This window comes from Pimephales promelas, chromosome 15 (assembly GCF_988280905.1).
Source record: "Pimephales promelas chromosome 15, fPimPro1.hap1.1, whole genome shotgun sequence".
In the NCBI taxonomy this organism is placed as follows: domain Eukaryota; kingdom Metazoa; phylum Chordata; class Actinopteri; order Cypriniformes; family Leuciscidae; genus Pimephales; species Pimephales promelas.
The window spans coordinates 25,370,690-25,394,862 of NC_142783.1; the positions used below are offsets into that span (position 1 = coordinate 25,370,690).

The following is a 24,173-nucleotide window of genomic DNA, read 5'->3' on the forward strand; positions in this document are numbered from 1 at the left end:
AAATGCAATCAATAACTTATTTTTAAGTTGATTTCTTTTGTTACTGTTGTATCGGGTCTGAAATCAACGAGGGATTGTTTAAAAAAAATCACCAAAATTAATACAAATTCTATCATATTTCAAGATATGCTTGCAAAAAAGTACATGTGAGAGATCTTGTTAGGTCTTGTTTTGGTCTCAATCCCTCAAAGTATTGGTATTTTCTTTGTCTCAACACACACTGGTTTTGGTAAGGTGGTATTGACTACAAAGCTTGTGGGATTTATTTATTTATTTTGTTTATAACATCTTTTTTTTTTTCCAAATTGGAAATCCTTGTAAAGCACATTAGTCTGCTAAATGTACAGATATGTCCTGGTTATCACATAAGTTAAGCATAAATATTAAAACCGTAAACGTCTTGTTAAAGTCATTGCCTGTAACCACACCTCTCTGCCATTGAAGCTAATGACATTGAGGCTGAACGATGTGAGAAACGGCCTCCCGCTCACAGAATGTACACGGGCATGAACAAAAATACACTCCAGAATGATCTATGTCTCCTCCTTGCTATCGATAACAGTTTAACTACATCACAGCGGACAGCTTGTGTCTCTTTATCAGCAGCTCCTCTCATGCTCCGCATGCAGGACGTTACTGGCTCTGAGTTTCAGAATCAACCTCTATATCGTTAAATTTCATTAAAGCGTTGGATGCCTCCATGCCTGGATAAAAAAACAGCTGTATTGCTGAGGTTATAATAAACAAAAAGGGCTTTCTTTTTCATTATGAATTGTACTTACAATACAACCAAATGCAGGCTGGCTAAAAACATCCTCTGCAAAGAGACAGTTGGATAATGAAAAGCAGTCATTATCTGCATTATTCATAAGCAATTAGCGATGTGTATGTATCATGAGCAACATAAAAGCTATTAAGGCTTATTAGGAATTTGTATATTGCAATTTGTTCCAAGCGCTTCTACATTACAGTATATACTGAAGACAGATATCCAGATGTGCATGCAAGAAACGGTGGCAGCCTACAATGGCATTAAAATAAAACATAAGGGCTCTGATTATATATAAACAAAGAAGCAAATGTTCAAGTCTGCTGCATCAAGGCTCATTCTGTGATACGCTGAAGTCGAGTGTGCTAAGGTGGTCGTGGGACTGACAGCCGGGGCCTCCAGGCAGTCACACAAGGGTCAGTGTGGCTCTCTCTGGTTTAGCGGGGCCAGGCAGAAGAGCTATGCACTTAATCACACCCAGAAGACTGGTCATTATTGCAGTCAGTCGGGGTGAATTACCATATCAAAGCCTGACAGACAAGAGAACAGAATGATTGGCACATTATGATGACAGCTCCTGTTGAAGGAAGAGGACATCCGTATCACACATACTACACCAAAGGAAGGGGGAAATTCCAAAAATGTGTTTGCCATTTGTGTAGGTACAGTACTAGCCTATTTACAGGAAGAATTCTTTCATTTACTCTAAATGTATGCAGAATATAGCCATTTTTTTTAGGGAGGCACCCAGATTAACATTCTGATACTGATAAACTGTTAATTATTTACACTATTAAAATTCTAAAGCATATTGTTCAAATAAACAAAAAATAACAGTCAAACTAAAATCGATTGTTTCAAATGCTAGAAGTGAATTTCAGATTTGCTAAAGATTACATTTAACGGTGGTATTAATTGATTCGTATTTTTTAACTTTAAGGAAGTCTTCATAAGCAATGCAATTTCTCATGCAGCACTAATTCTAATATGGCATCACTCAGACAGTCTTTAAGATTTTAAAACTGAACTAAACTACTTTAAATGTTGTTTTCTGCAAGAGCATGTAATTAAAGTCTTAGAAGGGGAAACATCTGTTTTCGTCCCATATAATTAGCATAATTAATTAATCCAAACAAATTATTTTTTAACACCTAGAATAAATCACAAAGCCCTGCTTCTCTCGACTGACCCTGTCTGTGTAGTATGGGTAATTGATCAAGAGTAAATTGGACAATGTGCAGCAATGAGGCGTATTGTATCCTCATATTTGAAACACACCCAAATCATTAGTCTGAGAGCACAGATGGATTGAGGACCATCTCTTTGTAATGTAAAATCTTGGCATGAGATAGCAAGAACCAAAGTCTTAGTAGGATGTTGACAGCATCTCATGAGGTTTGCATCATATTTTAAATGGCATTGCTGCAACATTCTCTTAACACTGCCAATCAATTCATTGCCTCAGGTAAAAATCTGATGACATGGAATTGTGTAAATGATTTCTAAATATACTGAATGCAGTTATTAGGCCTGAAAAATAGTCTCTCCAGCCCACCTTTGTTGGGCAAAAAGAAAAACTTCAATCAGAAAAGCATGTACAGGCTCACATGTGCGCACACACACAGGCCAATAAAAACTCTTTTAAAAATGTCTAGAACGGTTTATGAAAAGACAAAAAGAGGGCCTCAGGGAATACCTCCCGTGCGCAGCACCGGTATATTGCTGTCAGGTACACTGTCAGATGGGTTAATCAAAAACTCAAGGGGAAAGGTGCTATCTTCACCGCACACTGCCATCTTTATCGATTCTATTTACAGCACCTCACCAGGATCGCACTTCTTTAACTATTCAATTGGTCCAAAATAGATTTTTCCATTTTACGCAGGAGCGACAGGGAAAACATTAGACCAGAACAAACGTGATAGAAATGTATCACAAAAGCAGATGAACAAACATTGTGGAAGATTTATGGCTGGGATTTTAATAAATTCGAGGGAGATGAATTGATTTTGGTTAGGGGTGTAAGCAACAATTTATTGGGTGGGAAAATGCATTATTTTCCAATTGTTATCAAGCTACAGTAAAACTGATTTGTGTCCTATTGCATTTTATGGATAAAAGGAGGAGGAACCTTCACATGATTTAGATTAAATGTATTAATCAAAACCACCCAGTGTGAACAATATATCTACAACTTGAGAAGATTTTTGACATTTAATTCTGTCGCAACATTTTGGCTCTGTACCTCTTCCTCCAAATTCAATGGCCGCCACAGCTGAGGGAACGCTCTGTTTTAATTTTATGAGGCTTAAAGTAGCTTTTAACCAGCCAAGCGGCAAATAACATAGGATTAGAAATATTTAGTGTTTTCCGACTCCTTAACAGGGATAATCCTTTAGAAACAAGTCTGACCTTTGCGGCTTAATAACTTGCCAGTAGTTAACTCTTTAAATGATAGCTGGGTAATTTAAAGTATAATTTCGTAGCAATAATGATTGGGAAAGAAATCAAGTGAATCAGAGATACACACAGAGAGAGGGAGAAAGAGAGAGAGAGAGAACAAAAGAGCAGGAAAGCGTTATATATGCAGAGATAAGCAGTAAAAAGAAAATTTCATGAAATTTATCTGTCGTTGTCAATAAAACCACTAGACTGGGGATATACACATTAATTCAATAAACATACATTAACAACACAAAGTCAGCTGGTATCCATTAATGCCAATGCAAATAGAATGTGGCAGCATTGCAAATTCTGATGTTCAAACAAAACCCCTGGTTTCACAGACAGGAATTAAGCCTAGTCCCAATTAAGCCTAGTATTTGAGGTGTTTTAACTGCAAGAAACTTGTACTAACCTATCTTAAAATATGTCAGTGCCATTGTTTTTCTTAAAGAACGTTTATAAAAGCTACTTAAATGCCCTAATTTAACCAAGGCCTAAACGAGGCTTAAAATGAACCTTTGGTCTAATAAAACATTGCTACCTAGTCGACCGTTCTCTGAGATTTGTTTTCATTATAATCGAATGTAAAGAGTTTTATCTCTAAAAACTGTTTAGCGTATAAAGCTGGTATATGGGGATATACTAGTAATATCCCCACACTAACACAGTAACATAATGTAACAAATTTGCACGTCCCTACATGCAAAACGAAGCATTAAGAACTTTGTAGACCGTTTAATAAGAAGATGTTTTATAAAGACAGTCCACTTCATGTATACAGGCAGGAGCCATCTTTGGAAAACAGTCTCGACAAGTCGAAGGCTGAACTGTAATTTCAGCGAACTTCTGAACTGTATGAACGGCGTTCGTGGTTCTCCTTGTCGAGACTGTTTTCCAAACATGGCTCCTGCCAGTATACACGAAGTGGACTGTCTTTATATAATATATTCTTATTAAAACGGTCTGTACACTTACAAAGTTCTCAATGCTTCGTTTTGCATGTATGGACCCTCATTATGTTACAGTGGGGCTATTTTGAGCCTTGTTAGTGGTCTTAACTATCGATTTCTTTTTACTTATTATATGCCCCCATATACTAGCGTTATAATCTAAACAGTTTTTAGAGATAAAACTCTTTACATTCGATCATCATGAAAACTAATCTCAGAGAACGGTTGACTAGGTACCAATGTTTTATTAGGTTCATTTTGCGCCGGAGTTCTCCTTTAAGGCCTGTCTGTGAAAACGGATCTAAATGTCTACAAAATGAACTAAATGGACACCCAATTTACAATATAGGCTAATATTCAATTATCTGAATATCAAAATACTCATTTGGGATTTAAACAGACCACTATTCCTAAAACTGACCAGAAAAAACACTCTATTAGTCCAGTCCATAATAATGACAAAACACCCACCAAGGTCTATTTGAACAGAAATCCATTTTGCTCCAAGAGTGCCTGTGTCCAGCCACTGTGCTCCACTTACTCTCTTGATTTGATAGTGAAAGCAGAAAACTTTTCAGTGTCAAATAGTATTTTAAACCAACAACTTACTTAAGTCCCATGTCATCAGGCCCATGAAAACTAATCTTTCAGTAGTAATAGCTCATATAAAAGTGGACAGAGCCATTGATATAGAGGCAAGTAAACAGGCAACAAATCCTTTGCTTGGCTCAGGTGGGCAATGAAGCAAACAAAAAGCTAGAAATGGGATCAGGCCCTGGATGGAGTTCACTGGACCATGACTAAAACAGGCCAGAGTTCATAGGTCAAGGTCTTTACGAGAGCTGCCCCCCCTCCCCCCTCCCATCCATAAGATGGATAGCTTTGTATGTATACTACTCAGTTTGAGATTAAATTCTAGGCAAATTACAAACATTTTTTTTTTAAATCAATTAATTAAAACATATTATAATCAAGTAAATAAGTAAAAAACAAAGTCTTGTTTTTTTACTTTTATATAAATGTGTAAATTCCTATAAATGTATAAAAATACAATGTTGTTCTTTCACGCTCATTTATCTATACATTTTAGTATAGATTTTAAGACTATATAAAAATATATATAATTTGTTCTCTTGTTTTTGTTTTACCTTATTTTACAGATCTATATATCATGTACATTATTATCTTTGTATTGACTGGCCGTGTCTTGTTTTAATGGATGAAACTGCTTCTCCTTAATAATAGTCAGGTAGACTGAACTATGTTACCTCAGACAGTCTCAGCCCTACATAAATTGAAATAATCAAAACCAAAGTCACAACCAAAGTCTTCACATTTGATTACCGATCACACTACACAGCCATGTTTGAATAAATGCACTGTCATGTTTTTAACATCAGAAAGATTCTCCCTGCAGGAAGGAAATGTCATTTTATGTTTCAGTGAGTGCAAGTACAGTACACTATAGACAAAAGAAAAGTGCATACAAGGGGATTTGTATGACAATAAAATTCACAAACCCAAACAACACTGTGACAAGCAAAATCCCAGGAGACGTGTAGTCTCATTCACTCTCAAACCGCTATTAATGACAACAACACAGTAAGTCTGGCACTGGCGAGCTCCAGAAATCAAAGTCTTGCTTAATCTTGGCAACACAGAGCCATTCTACTTTTTGCAAATGTTTCAAGTTCTACGTTCCTCTCTTCCAAAGGGATTTTTAGAGTGGAAGTAAACACCTCAGAAATACAACTACGGTGTAACATTTCCCAGGAGGATTTAAATTAGGTTTTTTTTTCATGGCCTCTAGGCAATATCTATATGACAACAACACAACAGCCGCAAAACAAAAACAGTCTGACTCAATAGAGAGATGAAGGCGTAACCGACAGATGAATGGTAGAACGATAAAAAGAAGCAAGTTTGTGCTTACGGTGGACGTTCACAGCCAAAGCGAGATAACAGCGAGCAACGTGGCTTGATTTATTTTCTCTTCAGCTCTTTTCAAAATTGGATGGCAAACACTCCCTATTCCATTAACTACAGTCCATATGATTTTTGGCAAATAAAACTGTATGGTAGCATCTGTGCGCCTGATACAGTGGAGGAGAAACTGCAAACACAAATGATACGTTTTATTATTTGTCGCCATCAAATAGGCCCTTGCATCTGCTTCTCTGGCACCGTATCCACAAACACAGCGCCCGTGTGAGATGGGAGAGACCTCAATCAAACGTGAGCTAAGCCTTTCTTCAGGACATGAAACGGAGCACTCCTCTAGCTGATATTATGTCTGCCAGAGAAAACAGGAGAAGATGAAGGGGGAAGAAAGGAAATGCAAAATAGGAGGAGGATGGAAAATAACATGAATTACCTGATTATAATAATAAGCAGCAGGCGTACGTACACAGTGTACTTATAGCTTGCATGATAATCCCATCATGCATGGTAGTGTACGTTTCTAATAAAGTCATATAGAATTGAAGCGTAATCAGATTTTTAAGCTTTGTATAAATGCGATGAATAAAAAGATTATATTTTGAGGGGACTAAAAAAAAAAAGCATTTCCATTGGTCACACATTGCAGATTGTTTGGAGAGTAAAGAAAAGGAGAGCTATGATGAAACAGTGATATATCCCTGCACACTAGCAGTGGGGCCGGCAGCACTAAATGCCCTTCTGCATGGGGCAGAGTAGCCTCAACTTCATCAAACCCCTCGCAGGATCAGCCCCCTTCTTAATGGATTACTGCTGTCTCAGTGGAACCACACTGCAAATAATGATAGAACACCTGCAGATTAAACCATCTTACACAATCCTCAATTCATTACCTTTTTCCCCAGATAAAGGCCAGCTAATAAAAATATGATTTTCTCTTGCAGCAGAACAGTCACACCTTTATCCTTTAAGCGAAACAAAAGGAGAGGAGGAAGGTGATATCTTCCAAATGCAATAGCGGCCATCATTGCAATTACACGGTCAGAGTAAAAGGAAAAATGTGTGGCATTTTAGAGTGAACAACAGAAATGTGGTACCTGAATGGAGTGTTTCACTATGTGGCTAAACTGATATTTGTTGGATAATATTGAGAGTTACATTTCAAATATAGCATAATAATCAGCACTTTTGTTTTCATAAATTTGTACCAGCGCACAATCCTTCAGAATCTTTCAGTCAACAGATATGAAAAATCCAACATTAAAACATAAATAAATAAATGTTGCACTATTTTGAGAAGCATCAATACAGACAATGAAAACCCCCTCAACCTTGATGCCTTTATAGCAGTGACAACCAATTCAAAGTGATTCACATAATCAGTAAAGTGTGATCTAGAGAAGTGAAACCAATGTGAAGAATGTAGTGGTGCTCTGATGCAGGGCAAAACTGGGTCACCTGGCTGCATGTAAACATGTGGGCTCCCAACAGCTCTCTCCAGGTGACACCTCATCACTGTGCTGCTAGAATGATGACTTACACCCGTCTGGCTTGTCAAAACACTGTTTCGCAGGCAATTACCATGGTGGCCAGCCCACCACCGGGTTCGGATGGATGGGCGACACAGCCAAAGGGTCACTCCTCTGCCCATATTTCTAACGCTCTGCTCTGGTGTGGCGGGACAGCAAATTGGCTGGCGTCTGTCAGCGGTTATCTGTATTGCTGGGAACTCGCAAGACGTCTTGTATCTTGCCTATATCACAACCAGACAGAATATCTAAAAACAGAGAGAAGTGTTTTGTGAACAGATGAGATGCCAGTTATCTCAAAGGATCTGTTCCAAATCATGTTACGTTCTCTCGCAGTAAGATTTTATCAATGTACCAAGGATTTAAATAAATATATAGCCTTCAATTTGCAAAAAAAAAGACTTGTTTTGTACCAGTTAGTTCACAGAAACTAAATAAATACACGTTAAAATAAATGTTATGGTAAAGTATGCAAAAGTAAAGTACTTCATTATATACTTATGACCTATTAAATAAATGTGACTCCAGTCTGCATGTAACTGACGTTGCTTGTCACTAATAACAAGCAACAAACAAACATTAATTTGCCCTACGCGTATAGTTTGGCTATTTGAGGCAAAAATGTGAACATTGTTTGTTTGTTGTTGTATTTTTTATTTTATTTTATTTTTTATTTTTTTTGGAGAATGTTTTGAGAAAAAAAAAATCATGTTTACAAAATAAGAACAGAGCTGTTTACCACATGATAAAGCCATGGGATAAGCCTTCATTTCACTCAAATCAGCTGCTGGAACATCCCGCTCATTAGAAAGGACGGACGCGTGCACTTCAACTTCCACCACTGCGCGTGACTGACGAGCTCTGAGCTCTCGCTCTCCCCACGCTGCGCGCGCACATGGACCTTTCCGTTGTCATGGACACCTTTAAACTTCCGGAAACATGGCGAGACTTGTGAAACTTTACAGTCAAGTTGATAACGTCAAAAAGCAATATTTTATCAGAAACAGGTAAATAAAGCGAATTATTCAATTCTCTACGTTTGAAACCTGTCTTGTTGTGTTGTATCAGTCGATGTAGGCAGGAAAGAACAAGAAGTTCCTTCTTCACAGCTGTATTTTAGATAAGAATATCAAAGACACATAACCGTTACTGAAGATAAGATAACACAGATTACTCAATGAACACACTGAACTCAATGAAAGCCTCTCATGTCACAGGATCGCGGAGGAAAACAGACAGAAAGAGAATGAGGCTGCAGTAAGAATTCAGTGCTGGTTCCGGGGCTGCCAGGTGAGGGCATACCTCAGGTAAGACAGCTTTTGTGATCTCATTTCATCTGACTATTTGATCAGTTTGTCATCGTGTACAAACACAGAATTAACTCTTTAAGTTCAGGTTTACTTATTTATTTGTTTTTAGAGGGAAAATAAGAGGCAGTCAGGTTTGAGTTTATTCCCTTTATTCATTTATTCAAACATTCATTCTATTTTATGTAAGTTTAGTTATTTATTTTTTAAAGTTGGCTAATATACTTGGCTAATCTGAGGACAGTTCATTTAAATAGAGTGCAACAGTCTGGTCCGGAATTAAAAATCCTATTCATTTTCTCCTTACAGGAAATGATTTAACAATATATTTTTTTTTTAATCAAAAAAAAAAAAAAAAACAGAACTAGTGTGAGCTATGAGATCACTGATAAATGCTTTTGTTGAGGAAGCGATCAGCCCTCATTATTTGAACTTATTTTTTAAATAATCACAATTAGCAGTGGAATTTTTGGTAAAAAAAAAAAAACTATCAATGATTCTGCCAAAGGAAATCTCCACCAATTAGGGAATCAATAAAACAAATTGCATCTCTTGCAACTCTTTTGCGTCCACCGATTCACATGCAAATGATGAAATCAAGTGAACGTCCCTATGCCATCAAAAATCATCATGAAATAAACATTTTAACATTTTTCTTAAGGAATAACTTATTGTAAGTATATGCAGTATTATCCCTCCACAGCATTATTTATATATAACAGCTTTAAAGTCATTTCGGTGGTAAACAAACTCGGTGGTGAATCATCCTGGTAGTAAAGCTTGAAAAACCAGCAATACAAGTTTGAGAGGAGCGCCCTCGACAAATCTCGCGAGAATCACAATATGCTTTAGCTTCAGTTTGTAATATATGATTCAACTTGTAGCTGTTTGTGTGGTTCATGAATAATAACTATTTAGTGAAGAATTAAAAAAAATCCCTTTAGGAAAAATGTTTCCAGACCACTAATAAAGTTGGTGGCCACTTTTGCTCTCTGTAGGCGTGACACTTTTGGGATCCATATTGTATAGGTAGACAGATGTCTTAATGAGGACATGCGTATGATTCTATATGCTCAGCTTATACCTGTAAGTGCTTGCTGAAACCTAAATCTAATGCATTTGGTCTTTAAATGCAAGAATTAGCCAGTGCACAGGGCGCTACAGTGTGTAACCTCAACATATTTCTGTGCAGTGAGCAGACAAACTCCCAGACAGTAGGTTAATTTAGATTACTTTAGTTAATTGATCAATGTGTTAAGTGGCTAATTAAGCGCAATCTAGGCTTCTTGAGTGCAGCTCCAGGGTTGCCACCGTCCTTATACACATTGATTTTTTTGAGTTATAAATGGCCTTTTGGAAATTGATGGCCGATGTTGAGTTCAGAGTTGCCATAGACATGCATTTAGAGGGTGGTTAATGATGAATGCAAATGTACAGATGCCCCAGAAAGACCTACCGTGGACAGGCAGAGAGAAAAAAAAGGGGACTTTTTGATTAAATCAGTTTTTGAAAAAAAGTAATGAAGTTTTGATTGAATCAGTTTGAAGTATAATTACACCTTTGTCGTTTGTTGTTATATTTTTCAGTCACCTGCATAAAAACGCAACATTAATACAAAAAATATGGCGTGGTTTCACTGCTCGGGTGCTCTTCAGAAAAAGGGTAAAGGTAAGTTGTGGAGACATGTAATATTGATTATGTTATGATAACCCTCATTAACATTTAGCAGTTAACAGGCATGCCATGACTTCTATACATATGCGTTTGTCAGTTTGTAATTTGACAATTCGTATTGATTTCCAATGGAATGCTTTTATCTCGTCCATGTTTTAAAAGTGCTGACATATTAGTGCTAATTTATCCCTTCTTCATTTTTAAATAAAACCTAATGGCTTTGTGGTAATAGATTTTACATAAGACTTAATTGTTCTGGAAAATGTTGTTGTCTCCTTTTTTATTTTATTTTTTAATTTGCTGTATGTTCAGTCATGACCAACAATTGGTTGCCTAATATTTTGTCTTTCTAAAATGTACAGTTACAATATTGTTTTGTTTTTTTACATAACTTCTAGGAAATCCAGTAAGTGTAATATGGAAAATGATGCATGATATGAGGAGTGAGACAATAAATCATGGCATCTTATTAAATATTTTCTTTAAAAAAGGAAGAAGGCTGATTTTGTGTCTGATTTCTTGTCATTTGTAATAAAAAAATATGTCTTTCCTCTACCATCATATATAGCAGTTCATATCAAGTTTCTTTTGTATTGTGTCCCCATTGAGTGTATCATTTGTGTCTTGTGAATATTCCTCAACATGTTTAGTCGGTCCATCCTCAGCTGCATTCCATTGATTATCAAACTCAGCAAAGAGCAGTTTACCTCCATACATCTCCATTAGATACCAGCCTGACTTCCATAGATTTTCCTAGCCATGTCTGCATTATGTATTAAGAACAGGCACTTCCCTTCGATACAAAGTATGACTTGCCAGTCCACCCTCTTATCTGCTGCTGCTTCTCCATGACTTTTATGTATTATGTATAAAGAGGATTTTATTCCTCGCATGTTAGGAAAACATCAGAGGGCCCAGTCACAATGTAATGCTATCTCCCTCTCTTCACAGACAGCATATTTTATCATGAAGATGAATTTCTTCAATAAGATGGCTGTCAAGGTAAATATTTCTCTTGCTGTTTAGTCAGTGAAAAGTCAGTGGGTCACACATTTGATTTGAATAAAAACCTGTAAACAGATTTTACTGGTGTTTGATAACTGCATTGAAATCTAAAGTGAAAGTGGTTCACAAAATTTAAATATATTAAAGGTTTGAGTGTTTTTAAAATGACTTTTTTAAATATTCATTGACTTGTGGCATGTTTCTATAGCTCTTATGTATTTACTTGAATTGAATTTTGTACTTTTAATACTTTAATCGAGCAAATGCATTAAATTGTTCAAAAGTGACAGTAAAGACCTTTACATTGTTTTCTAGTTTAATTAAATGCTGTTCTTTTGAACTTTCAATGCATCAGAGAATCCTGAAAAAAGATGTATCAGGGTTTCCACAAAATATGCAGAATAACTGGTCTTTCTCATTGATAATAAGACATTTTCTTGAGCACTAAATCAGCATATTAGAAAATCAGGAGCAATGATCCCGAAAATTCCATATATTGAAATAGAAAACAGTTATTTTAAATTGTAATAATATTACACGATATTTCTGTTATTACTGTATATTTGATAAAATAAATACAGCCTTGATGAGAATTCTTAACTTAAAATAAAGAAAGAAAGAAATGAAAGAATTTCCTACCACATTTTATATCTTTTATAAGGCCCAGGTTTCAAAAAGGTAGCAATATCAATCTTGCATGTTCTGTTTCACAGCCTATAAATCAAACACGTTTATATATGAGTGATACATTGGCACTTTTATAGAGCTATTGGTATGGACAGAAGATTTAGTTTTACAATTGTTTTTCCATGAGGAGAAACCTTTAAAGAATTTTACAAGTCTTACAAAATTTCATAGCTTATTGAAGAATGTTGCATTTCTGTGGAAGATTGCATATTTTTCTGTGATGATTGGACATCACAAGAAATTTGAACCACGAAAGTGATTTATACGCAATATTTTCTGTCAAATCTAGGGCCCACCCTGCATTCTTCACAACCACTTTGGTTATGCGAGTCTAATTTGAAACATGAAGCTTGACCTCTTCTCAGGGGTCACAGAAAATGAGACTAAAGGTCCTGTCACCACTTAGACACAAACAGAAGTTTCTCAACTGGACAGACAGCTTTTATAGCCCTTGTAAAAGATAGAGTGCTATGTCCGGGAAGCACCGGTAATGTAAAAATCTGCTTAACGAAAAAAAAGAAAGAAAGGGCGACTGTGAAAACAGTCACTGAAGGATCAGTTTCAAGCATAGACTGGGTGTGTTGGATGGAAAAGTTAAAGTTTGGAAAGCTTCATGGGAGTGTATGCATTATGTTTTCTAATGAAAGTCACTTTATACAATTGTGGTCATCCTTGCAGAATCTGCAAGAAAACGAGGTCATTGCTCCTCCTAACCCTTGCCCAATAAAGCTGAAAACAACAACCATTGAAGCTTCAGGTTTTTTTAGTGTTTATCACACTCTTTACCAAAAGCCTTTTAATAGAAATCAGTGTTTACAAGTGAGGCCGGATTTGTATTAGATCTAATTGAGCAATATGCATCATTGATTTTACTAGTCCAAGAGGTCACAAAGAACTCAGAATCCAAGCTTCCAATTACTTTATTTAAAATTATCTATTGACTACTGATCAATGGCAATTCTTGTTTTGTTTAGTTTTTGCCTTATTATTTTTTTCTCTTTTACCTGCTATTGTTTAAGCACCTAATTAGCCTGAAGGACATCTGTCCTTTTTGTTTTGGGTCCTCAGTGGTGCTGTCATCACGGTGGCTCTAGCTAGCACTCTCATTCTTCATGGACTGACAATGACTGCAAGCTCGAAAGCAACAGGGAACTTCTTTAATTTGCTCTGACTTTGATTTGTCTTTTAACTTCTAAATACTTTTTGCAATTCCAAATAAAACTACTATTCCTTCTTTTTATCAGCCATGCAGTGGAATTGTAAAGGCAACAAAATAATAATCAAGTACATGTATTCATAATCAGAAATCACCCTTCTTTTGCAGATACAGCAGAGATGGCGGGGCTATTATGTGAGGAAGTATGTACACAATTATTATGCACGCAAGAGATATTTGGAGGGATTGACAAGGAAGAATGAGCACATCAGGTAAGAAGAATTAAAATTACATTTTTATATACACTGCTCCAAATAAAGTACACAGCATGACCATTGTCTGAAATTCTTGCAAAGACAAAGGAATGTCATGCCTTTAACGGCATGTTTGAGACATATATACATTAGCAGCATGTCATGCATAAATCGCCTCTAGTTACTTGAAAATTAATAACTTTATGAAATTTAAAATTAGCCCCTGAATTTGCGTGTGCCCCCACATTTATTTTAAAAAATCATGCTTCGGGGGCCGAAGGAAGATGCCATCTTTTACTTTTGATAAAAACAAAGTCACTTTTATAATGTGACCAATATATTTTGTGGGAAAATATCTTAAGGGTTTTGCTAAAATTAAATGTAAATCTGTTAAGTGCTCCTTGGATCACTGACTCCCAACAACCTGCCCCCTCCCTCCCTCCCTCCCTCCGTCTCCCTACTCCAGCCTCTCTTTAAGTAGGAATGTTCTCTTTTAATGGGGTTTCTCACCTTTGAATCACGTTAACACATTGCATTTCTCTATAAAACACTCGACCATCATGTACTACACTGTCTTAAATGTTGGAAACTTTTTTATGAGTTTTACAGTATGCAGTTAGTATGCCGTGGAATCCACTAGTAACAAAAGTCTAAAATTCAGACTGTACATTTTTTTTTACTTTTTGTATAATGAAAATGTTGACTTAATTTCATATGGGCAGATAGAAAAATTATACTGGCTCGTTTAATAATCTCAGAAATTCCCAAATATTGTCTGATTAATCCAACTGTTTAGTATTAAACAAAGTCAAAGTTGCTTCTTCAAAAAATAGGAATAGTCAGTCTGGTCATAGTAAGTTTTGGATATTTGTCCAGCTGTGTTTTACGAACAACATCCCATTTTTTTTTTTTAATTGTCTGTCCTTTCTCTCTCTCTCTCATTCTCTTCCCCTCTCTCTCTATCTGTTGGTAGACCCTGTCTGTTAGTGCATTAATTAGTTGTTTATGGAATGCTTCTGAGGTCATGATGAATCAGTCATAGATGTGAAGTGAAAGATCACTACGCTGATTCTGACAATCTGTTCCACGTTGGGCTCAGGATCACCCACTGACTGATTAGTCACCCCTCAAAGGTCTCAGTGCCAGGATTTTAATCCGTACAGCTCCGGTGCTTGAATAAATTATTCAAAATTTTCCTAATGGTTACCATTTAGCACAAGCAGACCAGCCCGGCATGCCAATGATTGGAGGCCAGCGACTGCCCATGTCAGGGTGGCCCCTCTCTCTCATTCTCTCTCCCTGCCAGCGGTGAAGGATCCCCCTCCTCCCAATGCAAAACGATCTGTGTCGTTTCATTAGCTCTAGCCTGACGACAAGGCTCGCTATGTTCCAGTGTCCATCTTCATTCAGTTGTCCTTCTCTGCATACCTTAATGAAGTCAAGACCTGAGTTCACCGCGGCAATTCCACAGCAAGAGTTTGTGCAATGTAACAATTTATCACTTGTCAAGAAGACACTTAAAGTTCCAGCACTTAATAAGGGCTTCCTCTGGGCTTGAGTAATTAGAACTGAGCGGCTTGCATATTTACTAAATGTGGAGTGTCATTGCCACCATGGCCTATTGCCTGCATGAATTATTTCTCTATCTGTAATAAACAGCTGGGTAATTATTACTGCCATAATCAGATAAATTTCTCTCTGTAATGTTTGAGCATGGCAAATCTTTAACTCTTTGGAAGCACAGGGGGAATTTATGGACTCCCATTGCTCAGGCTACTTTTTCCGCTCTCGTGTCCCTTTCAAGGACATCTGTGAAACTCACTCCTTAACTGCGGGCCTTATTAATTTTTTTTTTCTTTATAAACATTTCATAGTATTTAGGGCAGGTCTTTTATCAAAGCAAGACTCCAAAATACACAGGCCATGCTATGCATATGCTTAATCACACAAATTACTGCATTCATTACAGAGAAAGATACCAAATCCCATTTTATGGGCAAATTGATCTTGATGTTTTCCACCTTAAAAGCATTTAAATTCTCCTAATTAATCATATTTTGTTGTTTTTTTGTGTGTGTTTAATTTTTTTTTTTTAATTTAGTTGGTGGCTTTTGCTGGTCTTTGCATATTTTTTAATTAAACTACAGTAAGTGGAAATTTGAGAATTTATAGATAATACTGAAATTCCATTATGACAAATGTCAAAAAGTAACTCTGGTAATTATACTTCATATGCGGATTCATATTCATATACTCAAAATAACAAGTAAAAAAATAAAAGGTTAAAAGTGAGGTAAGCGATATTTTAAAAAACGCTGTACGGAAGTCAGTCGGACCGACACACAAACAAACAAACAAACAACAACAAACGTGTCTACCCAATCAGCATTAGGGGGCGTATGACGGTGGAGGAGAGAGAATGAGCAAGAAGAAGATTTGAAGAAAGGCGGCAGAAATAGAGATGAGACACAATACAATAGAGAAATCACTGGAAAATGAAGGATTATGACCGCATTTTATAGTGCTGGAGAGAGCTAAGTGTGTTGCGCTTCTGCTATGATAAACGGACGTCCACTCTTGGATTGTATGCGTAATGGAGGCCAGCTAGTGAGAGTCGCGCTGACGAATCCTTGGGAATGTGGTGTTTAGCGTCATTGTTAGTGCACTCGCCTTGCATGACCGCGATCGGGGTTCGAGGCTGACTCTGAGCAGGGCGGTTAGGATTGGAGGGTGAGTTTTGAAGGTGGAGCAGTGAAGAGAGGGGTATGTTTGTTTGGGTTGATTTCAAAATATCACCAGTGTCCAACAGCGATGTTTGAAGGTAAATAAAGGATAGACTGAAGTCTGCTGTAAACGGCCTATATTTTGACTGTATTACAGGCCCAGCTGATGCTAGGTAAGGGCGATTAGCACCTGGTGGATTGGTGGATTCTACAGTAAGTGGATGCAATTCAGTGGGCCCAGGGTGCTTCTAGCGATTGTGTTGTGTAAGGACACACAAAGGTCATCTGTGTTAGCTGCTCCCATGTCTCCCTACTGGCCCATCAACACTAATGAGGTTTATGTGTTACCCCAGTCTTCTCTTAGACACAGATCGAGATCCCCTTCCACGGTTACAAATCTATTTGGCTTTTGTCCACTGCAGTGCAATTAATAATAAGCGAGAGATATAGGTTGGCAAAGGTCACACAGACAGCGTGATGCCAAGCGAAAGAAACCGAGGCTGGTCAGAAAGCGTTTGATCATTGTGACCTCAGATCACAATAGAAAACAAACTCACAGCCTAAACTACTCTGCGAATTTGATTTATTTTGTGATTTATTTTTACGGAGAGGAAATGGAAGAGAAAAATGCATCAGGAAAAGTGAGGTAATCGGTATAATGAGCAAAAGAGTTAACAGGAAGTATTTTGTGCATGTTCATTACTAGATATTTTTAATTAATTTGTTCATTAATTTATTTGCTACATAGGCTTTCAAGCCTTGCAATTTTCCAAACCTTATGTATAGTCCATACCATGCCTAACAAGACCCTTTGGCCATGATTCCCAATGTATTATCATACACACAACAGAAATACTGTTTTGCAAAGTTTCACAGGAATCCATACCGTCAAACTATTATTTTGTCACATTGAACATTGTCTGATGTCTTGAGACTAAGACAATAGTTTACAGAAAAACTGTGGGTTTATTTGTACTGTTCTGCTTCTCAGGAGAGACATAGAGGAATTTGTAGAGCTCCAGAGAAAAGAGAGAGAACGGATCACTCTGGAAAAAGAGGAGCAAGGGAAAACCATCCAGGCTCAAAGACTTCACTTCCTCCTGAGCACTAAACAGGTCAGTGCCGAATCAATGAGATGGACATGCTCGTATATCCTGCTTAAATACTGTATATTTGCATTTATTTGAGGTCACAGAATCAAAAGGAACTGTGCCAGTGTGGAGTATGAAGACCAGGCTCCTAACTGCTGGAATCATTTGCTGATATATATATTCTTTTCAGAAATCCCTCTGGCTATAATGTGTCTTGATAATTATGATGAAGTGCTCTGGCCGTTGTTGATTCAGCAGCAGTGTGAGGTGTGCAGATATTTCATTTTAACAAATATTTCATTTTCGCCTCTCCTTCATGCTTTTATGGGTATCACAGCCTCCTGTGGCCACTCCGCTCATGCCATGTTCGTGCTCTGGTAACTGGGCGCTTAGTGCCAGCCACACCACGAACAGGGCAAGAGGACATTACTGCCAGCTGCCTGCAGTCTGAGGCAGGAAATCAAGAAATAATACACATCAGCTAATGGCTAATGGACAACAGATGCGAGGGACCACATGCTAGTTAGAATATGCTTTAAATGGAGATAAGGATAAAATATGGGTATGTGGGCTCTGGGCTGGGGTTTTACTGGTTACAGTGTACTTTTTTTCCTGTGCCCCATTGATTGAAAATATTTAGAATAGTCAGATTTACAAATACTTTTGTCAATACAGTAGTACTTTTAATTAAATTAATTAGCAAATTTAGAGTCATGGACCCCTAGAAATGCTTCTAGAATAAAAAAAATAATAATAATAATAATAATAATAATAAATAAATAATAAATAATAATAAAATAATTTATATATATATAATTTTTCTTTTATTATTATTTGAAATGAAACTGATGATTGGATAATATATTTGTCCCCCTGTAGTTGATCATTTTATCCCTTAAAAATCCTTTGAAAAACCTTTGATTACAAAAATTACAAATTTAAAAGATTTTTCCTAAAAAAAATAGCTTAAATATACAGTAACTACACCCTTGCCTTATTTAGTATATGCAGTTCAATGAACATGCAAATTAGTCCCGTTTTCGCTCACTCGCGCCAGTTCTGAGATCAACTTGTTGAGGATCACACGTTGATTGGTTACAAAGTAGTTTGTGACATCAGAAACACCAGCGATTTTTAACTGCGTTTTTGTTCGTTACAGATTTAAGGAGAAAATACTCAGCAATGGTGTTGACTGATGAGTTTACACATAGACATAAACAACAAGCCACAGGGTGACTTTAAATTATGTTTAGTTATGAACTTATGAACTGAAAACAAATATTATACAATATTAAAGTTTAAAAGTTTGGGTCGGTTTTTTAAATATTCTTAAAAGAAGTATCTTATGCTCATTAGGGCTGCATTTATTTGATAAAAATGGAAATATTACATTTATTTTACAAAATATTTTTTTTTCAGGATTTCTTAATAAATAGAAAATTCACAAGAACAGCATTTATTTTAAAGGTTCTCTAAGCGATGTGGGGCCAAAACATTTTTTGTCACATACATCAAACGTCTCCTCACTATCGGCTAGCTGCCTGTCCCCTAAACACACTGTAAAAAAACGCGGTCTCTGTAGACACCACAGGCTCCGAAAAGGCAACAAAAACAATCATGTCTCACCCGGACCACGAAACCTAACAAACAGTGTTCCAGCCAATCACTGGCAAGAAGTATTTGAGGGTGGGTCTGGGGGGTTAGTGCGCGTGCACATGAAGGGGGTGTGTTTGTGTGTGAAGGAGAGAGAAGCATAAGAGGGAAGTTTGAAAAATTGCGGAAACACGACCAAAGAGACGTCGTTCTGAGGAACAAATTAAAAAGAAGAAGGAGTCGGATAAAGAACGTGCGAAGTTCCGAATTTATATCGGTAGCAAAGCTTTTTAAAGATGGCAAGAACTCCGGCGGCAGAAGGGCTTCCAGTCCGACATTCAGGTTGCTCTGTTTTTGCTGGACAGGTGGGTAACGTTAAATTGTTTTTTTTTTCTTCTAAATTGACGCTTATGTTCGCCAAACCCACACAAGGATATAATTAGCTAGAAATGCACGTTCACAATTATTTCAGGAAGGACGGAAGGGAGGGGGAGGAGATGAGATGCGGAGGAGGGAGGGTCTAGCTAGCCTCCGATTTGTTTGAAAATATTCCGAACGTCAACACCCAGGATCGCTCAGAGAACCTTTAACTGTCACTTTTGTTAAAATTAATGCATCCTTGCCCAAATAAAAGTAATCATAATTTTTTTAAATCTTTTTTACCCAAACTTTTGATCAGTTAAAAATTACATTGTATTATAGGGGGGCCTCTGCATATGAAAATGTTAAAAATACAGCGCATATGACCATTATTCATCCTGATAAGGACAGTCATTTAAACTACAAACCTCAATCTCAGACTTGTCAGTTGCAGAAATGGTTTAACTCTCTTCTTAGTTTTCTTACAGTACTTTCTCTCAAGTCTAACTCTGCTCTCCCCCTCCCTGATTTTCTCATTCTCACTCTGTGTCTCTATGCTGGGCAACTTATGTTCCCACAGTCTGACCTTGTCTCCGTGAAATGGATGGGTCTCCCATGGTTCATCGTTAACCAGAGAAAATTCCGCTGGACAAAAGTGGCTGCGCTGACATAGATGTAGTTCCTCGGTACGAGGGTCAACATCATTGCTCTTTTCCTGTAAGTCCGAGGCAAGTTGGGATTTTGTGGCGTACCCCCCACCATGTGACACCCAAAGCTACACTATCCAAACCGGCGCAGGAGCCTTACTGAGGCATATTACCTGTGAAAGCTATTAGCATATAGTATCAAAGCTTTAAAAAAAAATTCCGCTGCTAATTAAGCACATATGAGGAAGTGTCTGATTAGAGACTAATTATTCTAGCTGTTATTCCTCAGGCCAAACCAAGAATCACTGAAGTGCTACAGTAAGATCAGACAGCTCATAGTTAGCTTGCAGACATTTACGCTAGCAGACATGACACATGCCAGAGTGATGGATGTGTGTCCATTCAGGGGAGGTGACAAGTATAATTGTTTTGCTGTGGTTGACCGAATAAAGTGTGTTCCTTTTCCTGAAAGCTAAATGTGTTTTGCTGTGGGTTTTGCATGGATACTTATGATGAGAGGTACAATGGAAGCTGTTAGCAGTTCATTGCTAGCAAATGAGTTATTAAAGGGGGCATGAGGATGTGTTTGGAGGTTTGCTCTGCAAAGTTTAAGGGCAACCATGTAGAGGAACAGATTTTCTCTTCATTATGCTAACAGAAGCATATCATTGTTTTGTTCACCTTGCTTATCCAAATAACACTCTTTTTTGTGTTTGTATGCTTATCTTAGTGTCCAGGTGTTTTCAATTCACCGTTCAGAGAAGAACCTGATGAAATGGAGCTGAGACTGAGAAAGGTAAAACCGCTTCTGGCACGATCGGCTCCCAAAGAGAGGAAGACCCCTAATATAATTCCTGATCTGTCCAATCTAATGCCAAACAGAGAGCGTCTACCACCCATTCGCAAAAAGCCACAGGTGAGATCATGCCCAAGATTTCTTTATAGAAAATAGTTTACGCTAAAATGAAAAATCTTTTTCTCACCCTCATGTCATTCTAAAAATGTATGACTTTCTTTCTTCACTGGAACAAAAAGGGATTTTCAAGCTTCAGAAGGGGTGCAAAATCATTCAAAAGCAGTCCATATGACTTGTGTGCTTTATTCCAAAACCGGCTTCACAGACAAGGCTTAAGCTAGTCCCAGACTAAAACCACATGTTTGAACTGTTTTAACTGAAAGCAACTGACACTGACACGTCTTAAAATATGTCTTAAGAGTCACACCTGTAATATTTTTTTTTTTATAAAAGTTGTATCCTAATTGAACTAAGGCCTAATCCTGACTTAACCTAAGCCTTGTCTGTGAAACCAGGCCCTTAAGACATAAAATAAGTGAGGAAAGCACAGATTTTTTTTGATATTCACTGAAAGTCTTGTCCTAGCTGTCCTTGCTGTTTTCATTAATAGCAATGTGTCATTTGTGAACAAATGGTTCTTATGAGTTAGATCTCTTTAATGAATCAGTAGATAAAGTTTATATTTGATTTGGAGTAAATATTAACAGAATTTTTATTTTTGGTGAACTAATGCCATATTGTGCTTAAATTCAGGGAGAGATAAATGATTTTTTTATACATGTAGTCTGTTTAATGGAATGTTGTTAATATAACTTGTATTTGTCTTTAAGCAAACTTACACTTAATCCTTCATTTATATTCATATATTCATCACCACCCGTTACTAGGATATTATATCAACTTAAAGTATTTGTTGATGTCCATCCTGGTGTGTGTGGTGACAATTAACAAAAGAGATCCGGAGATAACCATGATTAAAGCCAGGATTTATTGCCACTGTGTGATCATTTAGAAAAACTTGCTGTAAAAATGGAATAATATCATTAAACGTGCCTCCCTACTCGCCTGGATACCGCCAAAGCATTTAGACAGCCAGATAACCGGTGATAAGCACACCTGTCAACCCAAGCCCCTTTATTCCATGGATCCCATTAAGGGACTCTCAGCAAGGGAATACCGCAACATGTAAAGGTGCCCCGATAAAGAATATCTTTAAGTACTTCCAAATCTACTATGTCATCTTGTCCAGCTGTGAGGGAGATTTGATGATACGTATTTGCCATTTGTGTTATTTACGGTCCATGACTTTTATGGTAACTGGTTCTTATTATTGGTTTCTATTAATGTAAAACATAAGTGAGCAGAAATGAAGCGTGAGTCATTTCTTTTTATTAGAGCCCGAGTTCTTCTCCCTGGGCTGGCTTTTCACTCCAGCTGGGCCCAGTTAGTCTGAATTCATTAAAAAAAACTGCCACATCTTTCACACAATGTGCAATAGATGAAGATGCATTATTTATCTACATTTTGCCCTTACAAAGACCCCAGAATAAGCACCCACCCTCGAATCTCCCCTTCCCTCATGCCATCTCTCTCTCTCTCTCTCTCTCCCAATTATTTGTGGACTGAGGTGGAGCCCCCTCCCTAGGCATCTCTCCCTGTGTGATAAGCATCTGCGAGTGATAGATTGATTATGTGTATTGTTAGGGGAAGTAAGGGGATTGGTCAGTGCCAGGTGCTGATCTGGTCTTGATAGTATCAAGGGCATGGAATGTTGCGCCAGCATGAATTAAAAGCAGCAATGTCTGAAGGTCACATTTAAACTAACAGCTACCAAAACAATAAGTTATGCATGTGGAGCCACAAGTGTTTTTGCGCCAGTTCAAAAACTATATAGAGTAGCATATCTTTCTATTTGGGACACTAAACACATCTGAAAAAAATGGGTATCAACGTGTCAGTTTTTTGTGCTAAAAAAAAATACTTGTCCAGAAAGGAAATAAAGACATCATCAAAGCAGTCCATGTAACATCAGTGGATTAGTTAGAATTTTTTGAAGCATCGAAAATACATTTTGGTTCAAAAATAACGAAAACTACGACTTTATTCAGCGTTGTATTCTCTTCTGGTTCTGTTGTCAATCCGCGTTCAGTGATGCTGACGTGTTGTCATTGCACCCGAGCTTCGTTTGCAGTCTGAGGGAGACGCATGCTATAAACAAAACAATCTTCGCAAACATGTCTAAGGATTTCAACACAGAGGAAGACTTGCATTTTTTTTTTTGCCCAGCCATATTTATTTGAACCCAAATACATGGACACAGATACACCTCAGCAGCGTCTAACGTCATCAGACTCATGACTCGTGACTCGCATCAGACTGCGGACTCGTGAACGTGGCTTGACAACATATTTTTTGACCAAAATGTATTTGATGCTTCAAAAAACTCTAACCCACTGATGTCACATGGACTACTTTGATGATCTCTTTATTTATTTCTGGACAAGGACAGTATACCATACATACATTTTCAATGGAGGGATAGAAAGCTCTCTGACTAAATCTAAAATATCTTATACTGTGTTCCAAAGATGAGGTCTTACAGGCTTGGGACGACATAAGGGTCAGTCATTAATGACATAATTTTCATTTTTGGGTGAACTAATCCATTAAGAATTTATTGCTGTTGCATTTTTACTGATTCAATTAAATTGTTAGAGACAAACTCTAGAGAAAAAAATGCCCTCATAACAGTACAAATATCCATGAAAATAAACTATATCACTTATTTTCTTTATAAAAAGACAATTTTGACATGGCTGTTCTGTCAGCATGTGTAAAGGGTAGTGAAATCTAGTGCGTTTACTTGAAATCTCTACCACCTTGGCCTCTTCAGGCCCTTCACTGTATGGTCAATGTAACATTATCAGCTCTGGTCAGGTGTGTTAATGTCTTAGATGAAAAGACTGGGGCTTTCGAGGGTCCATCTGGCCGTCCACAGGGCCCTCATCAATAATGAGGCGGGCGGTTTTGGGCAATAAAACATTTACCTTATCCCCCGTACCTGTCAGGGGCCCTTTCGCCCAGCTCTGGAAGTGCAGCAGCAGCGGCAGCGGCCCTTGGAGCCAAGCCTGCGCGTGGCCACATCCATCACTGCCCTGGAGGAGGCCAGAGAGGAGCTCAAATGCCAGGAGTGGAGGACTCGCGTCATCGACCAGACGTAAGTTGCGCACACACAAGTGCTAGCATGTA

The 24,173-nt window shown here is 37.5% G+C and overlaps 1 protein-coding gene across 1 annotated transcript in view; it reads left to right on the plus strand.

Annotated features, from left to right (window-relative positions):
- Positions 1 to 8,521: 8,521 nt before the first annotated feature.
- The window catches only part of spata17 (spermatogenesis associated 17), a 29,153-nt gene continuing 13,501 nt past the window's right edge, over positions 8,522 to 24,173 (plus strand). Inside the window, exons 1-8 of the mRNA XM_039669151.2 lie at positions 8,522 to 8,638; positions 8,849 to 8,938; positions 10,525 to 10,606; positions 11,564 to 11,614; positions 13,629 to 13,732; positions 17,429 to 17,552; positions 20,859 to 21,044; positions 23,993 to 24,141. Coding sequence (XP_039525085.1) covers positions 8,571 to 8,638; positions 8,849 to 8,938; positions 10,525 to 10,606; positions 11,564 to 11,614; positions 13,629 to 13,732; positions 17,429 to 17,552; positions 20,859 to 21,044; positions 23,993 to 24,141 — 854 coding nt within the window. The 5' untranslated portion in view covers positions 8,522 to 8,570. The remainder of the gene's footprint in view (positions 8,639 to 8,848; positions 8,939 to 10,524; positions 10,607 to 11,563; positions 11,615 to 13,628; positions 13,733 to 17,428; positions 17,553 to 20,858; positions 21,045 to 23,992; positions 24,142 to 24,173) is intronic.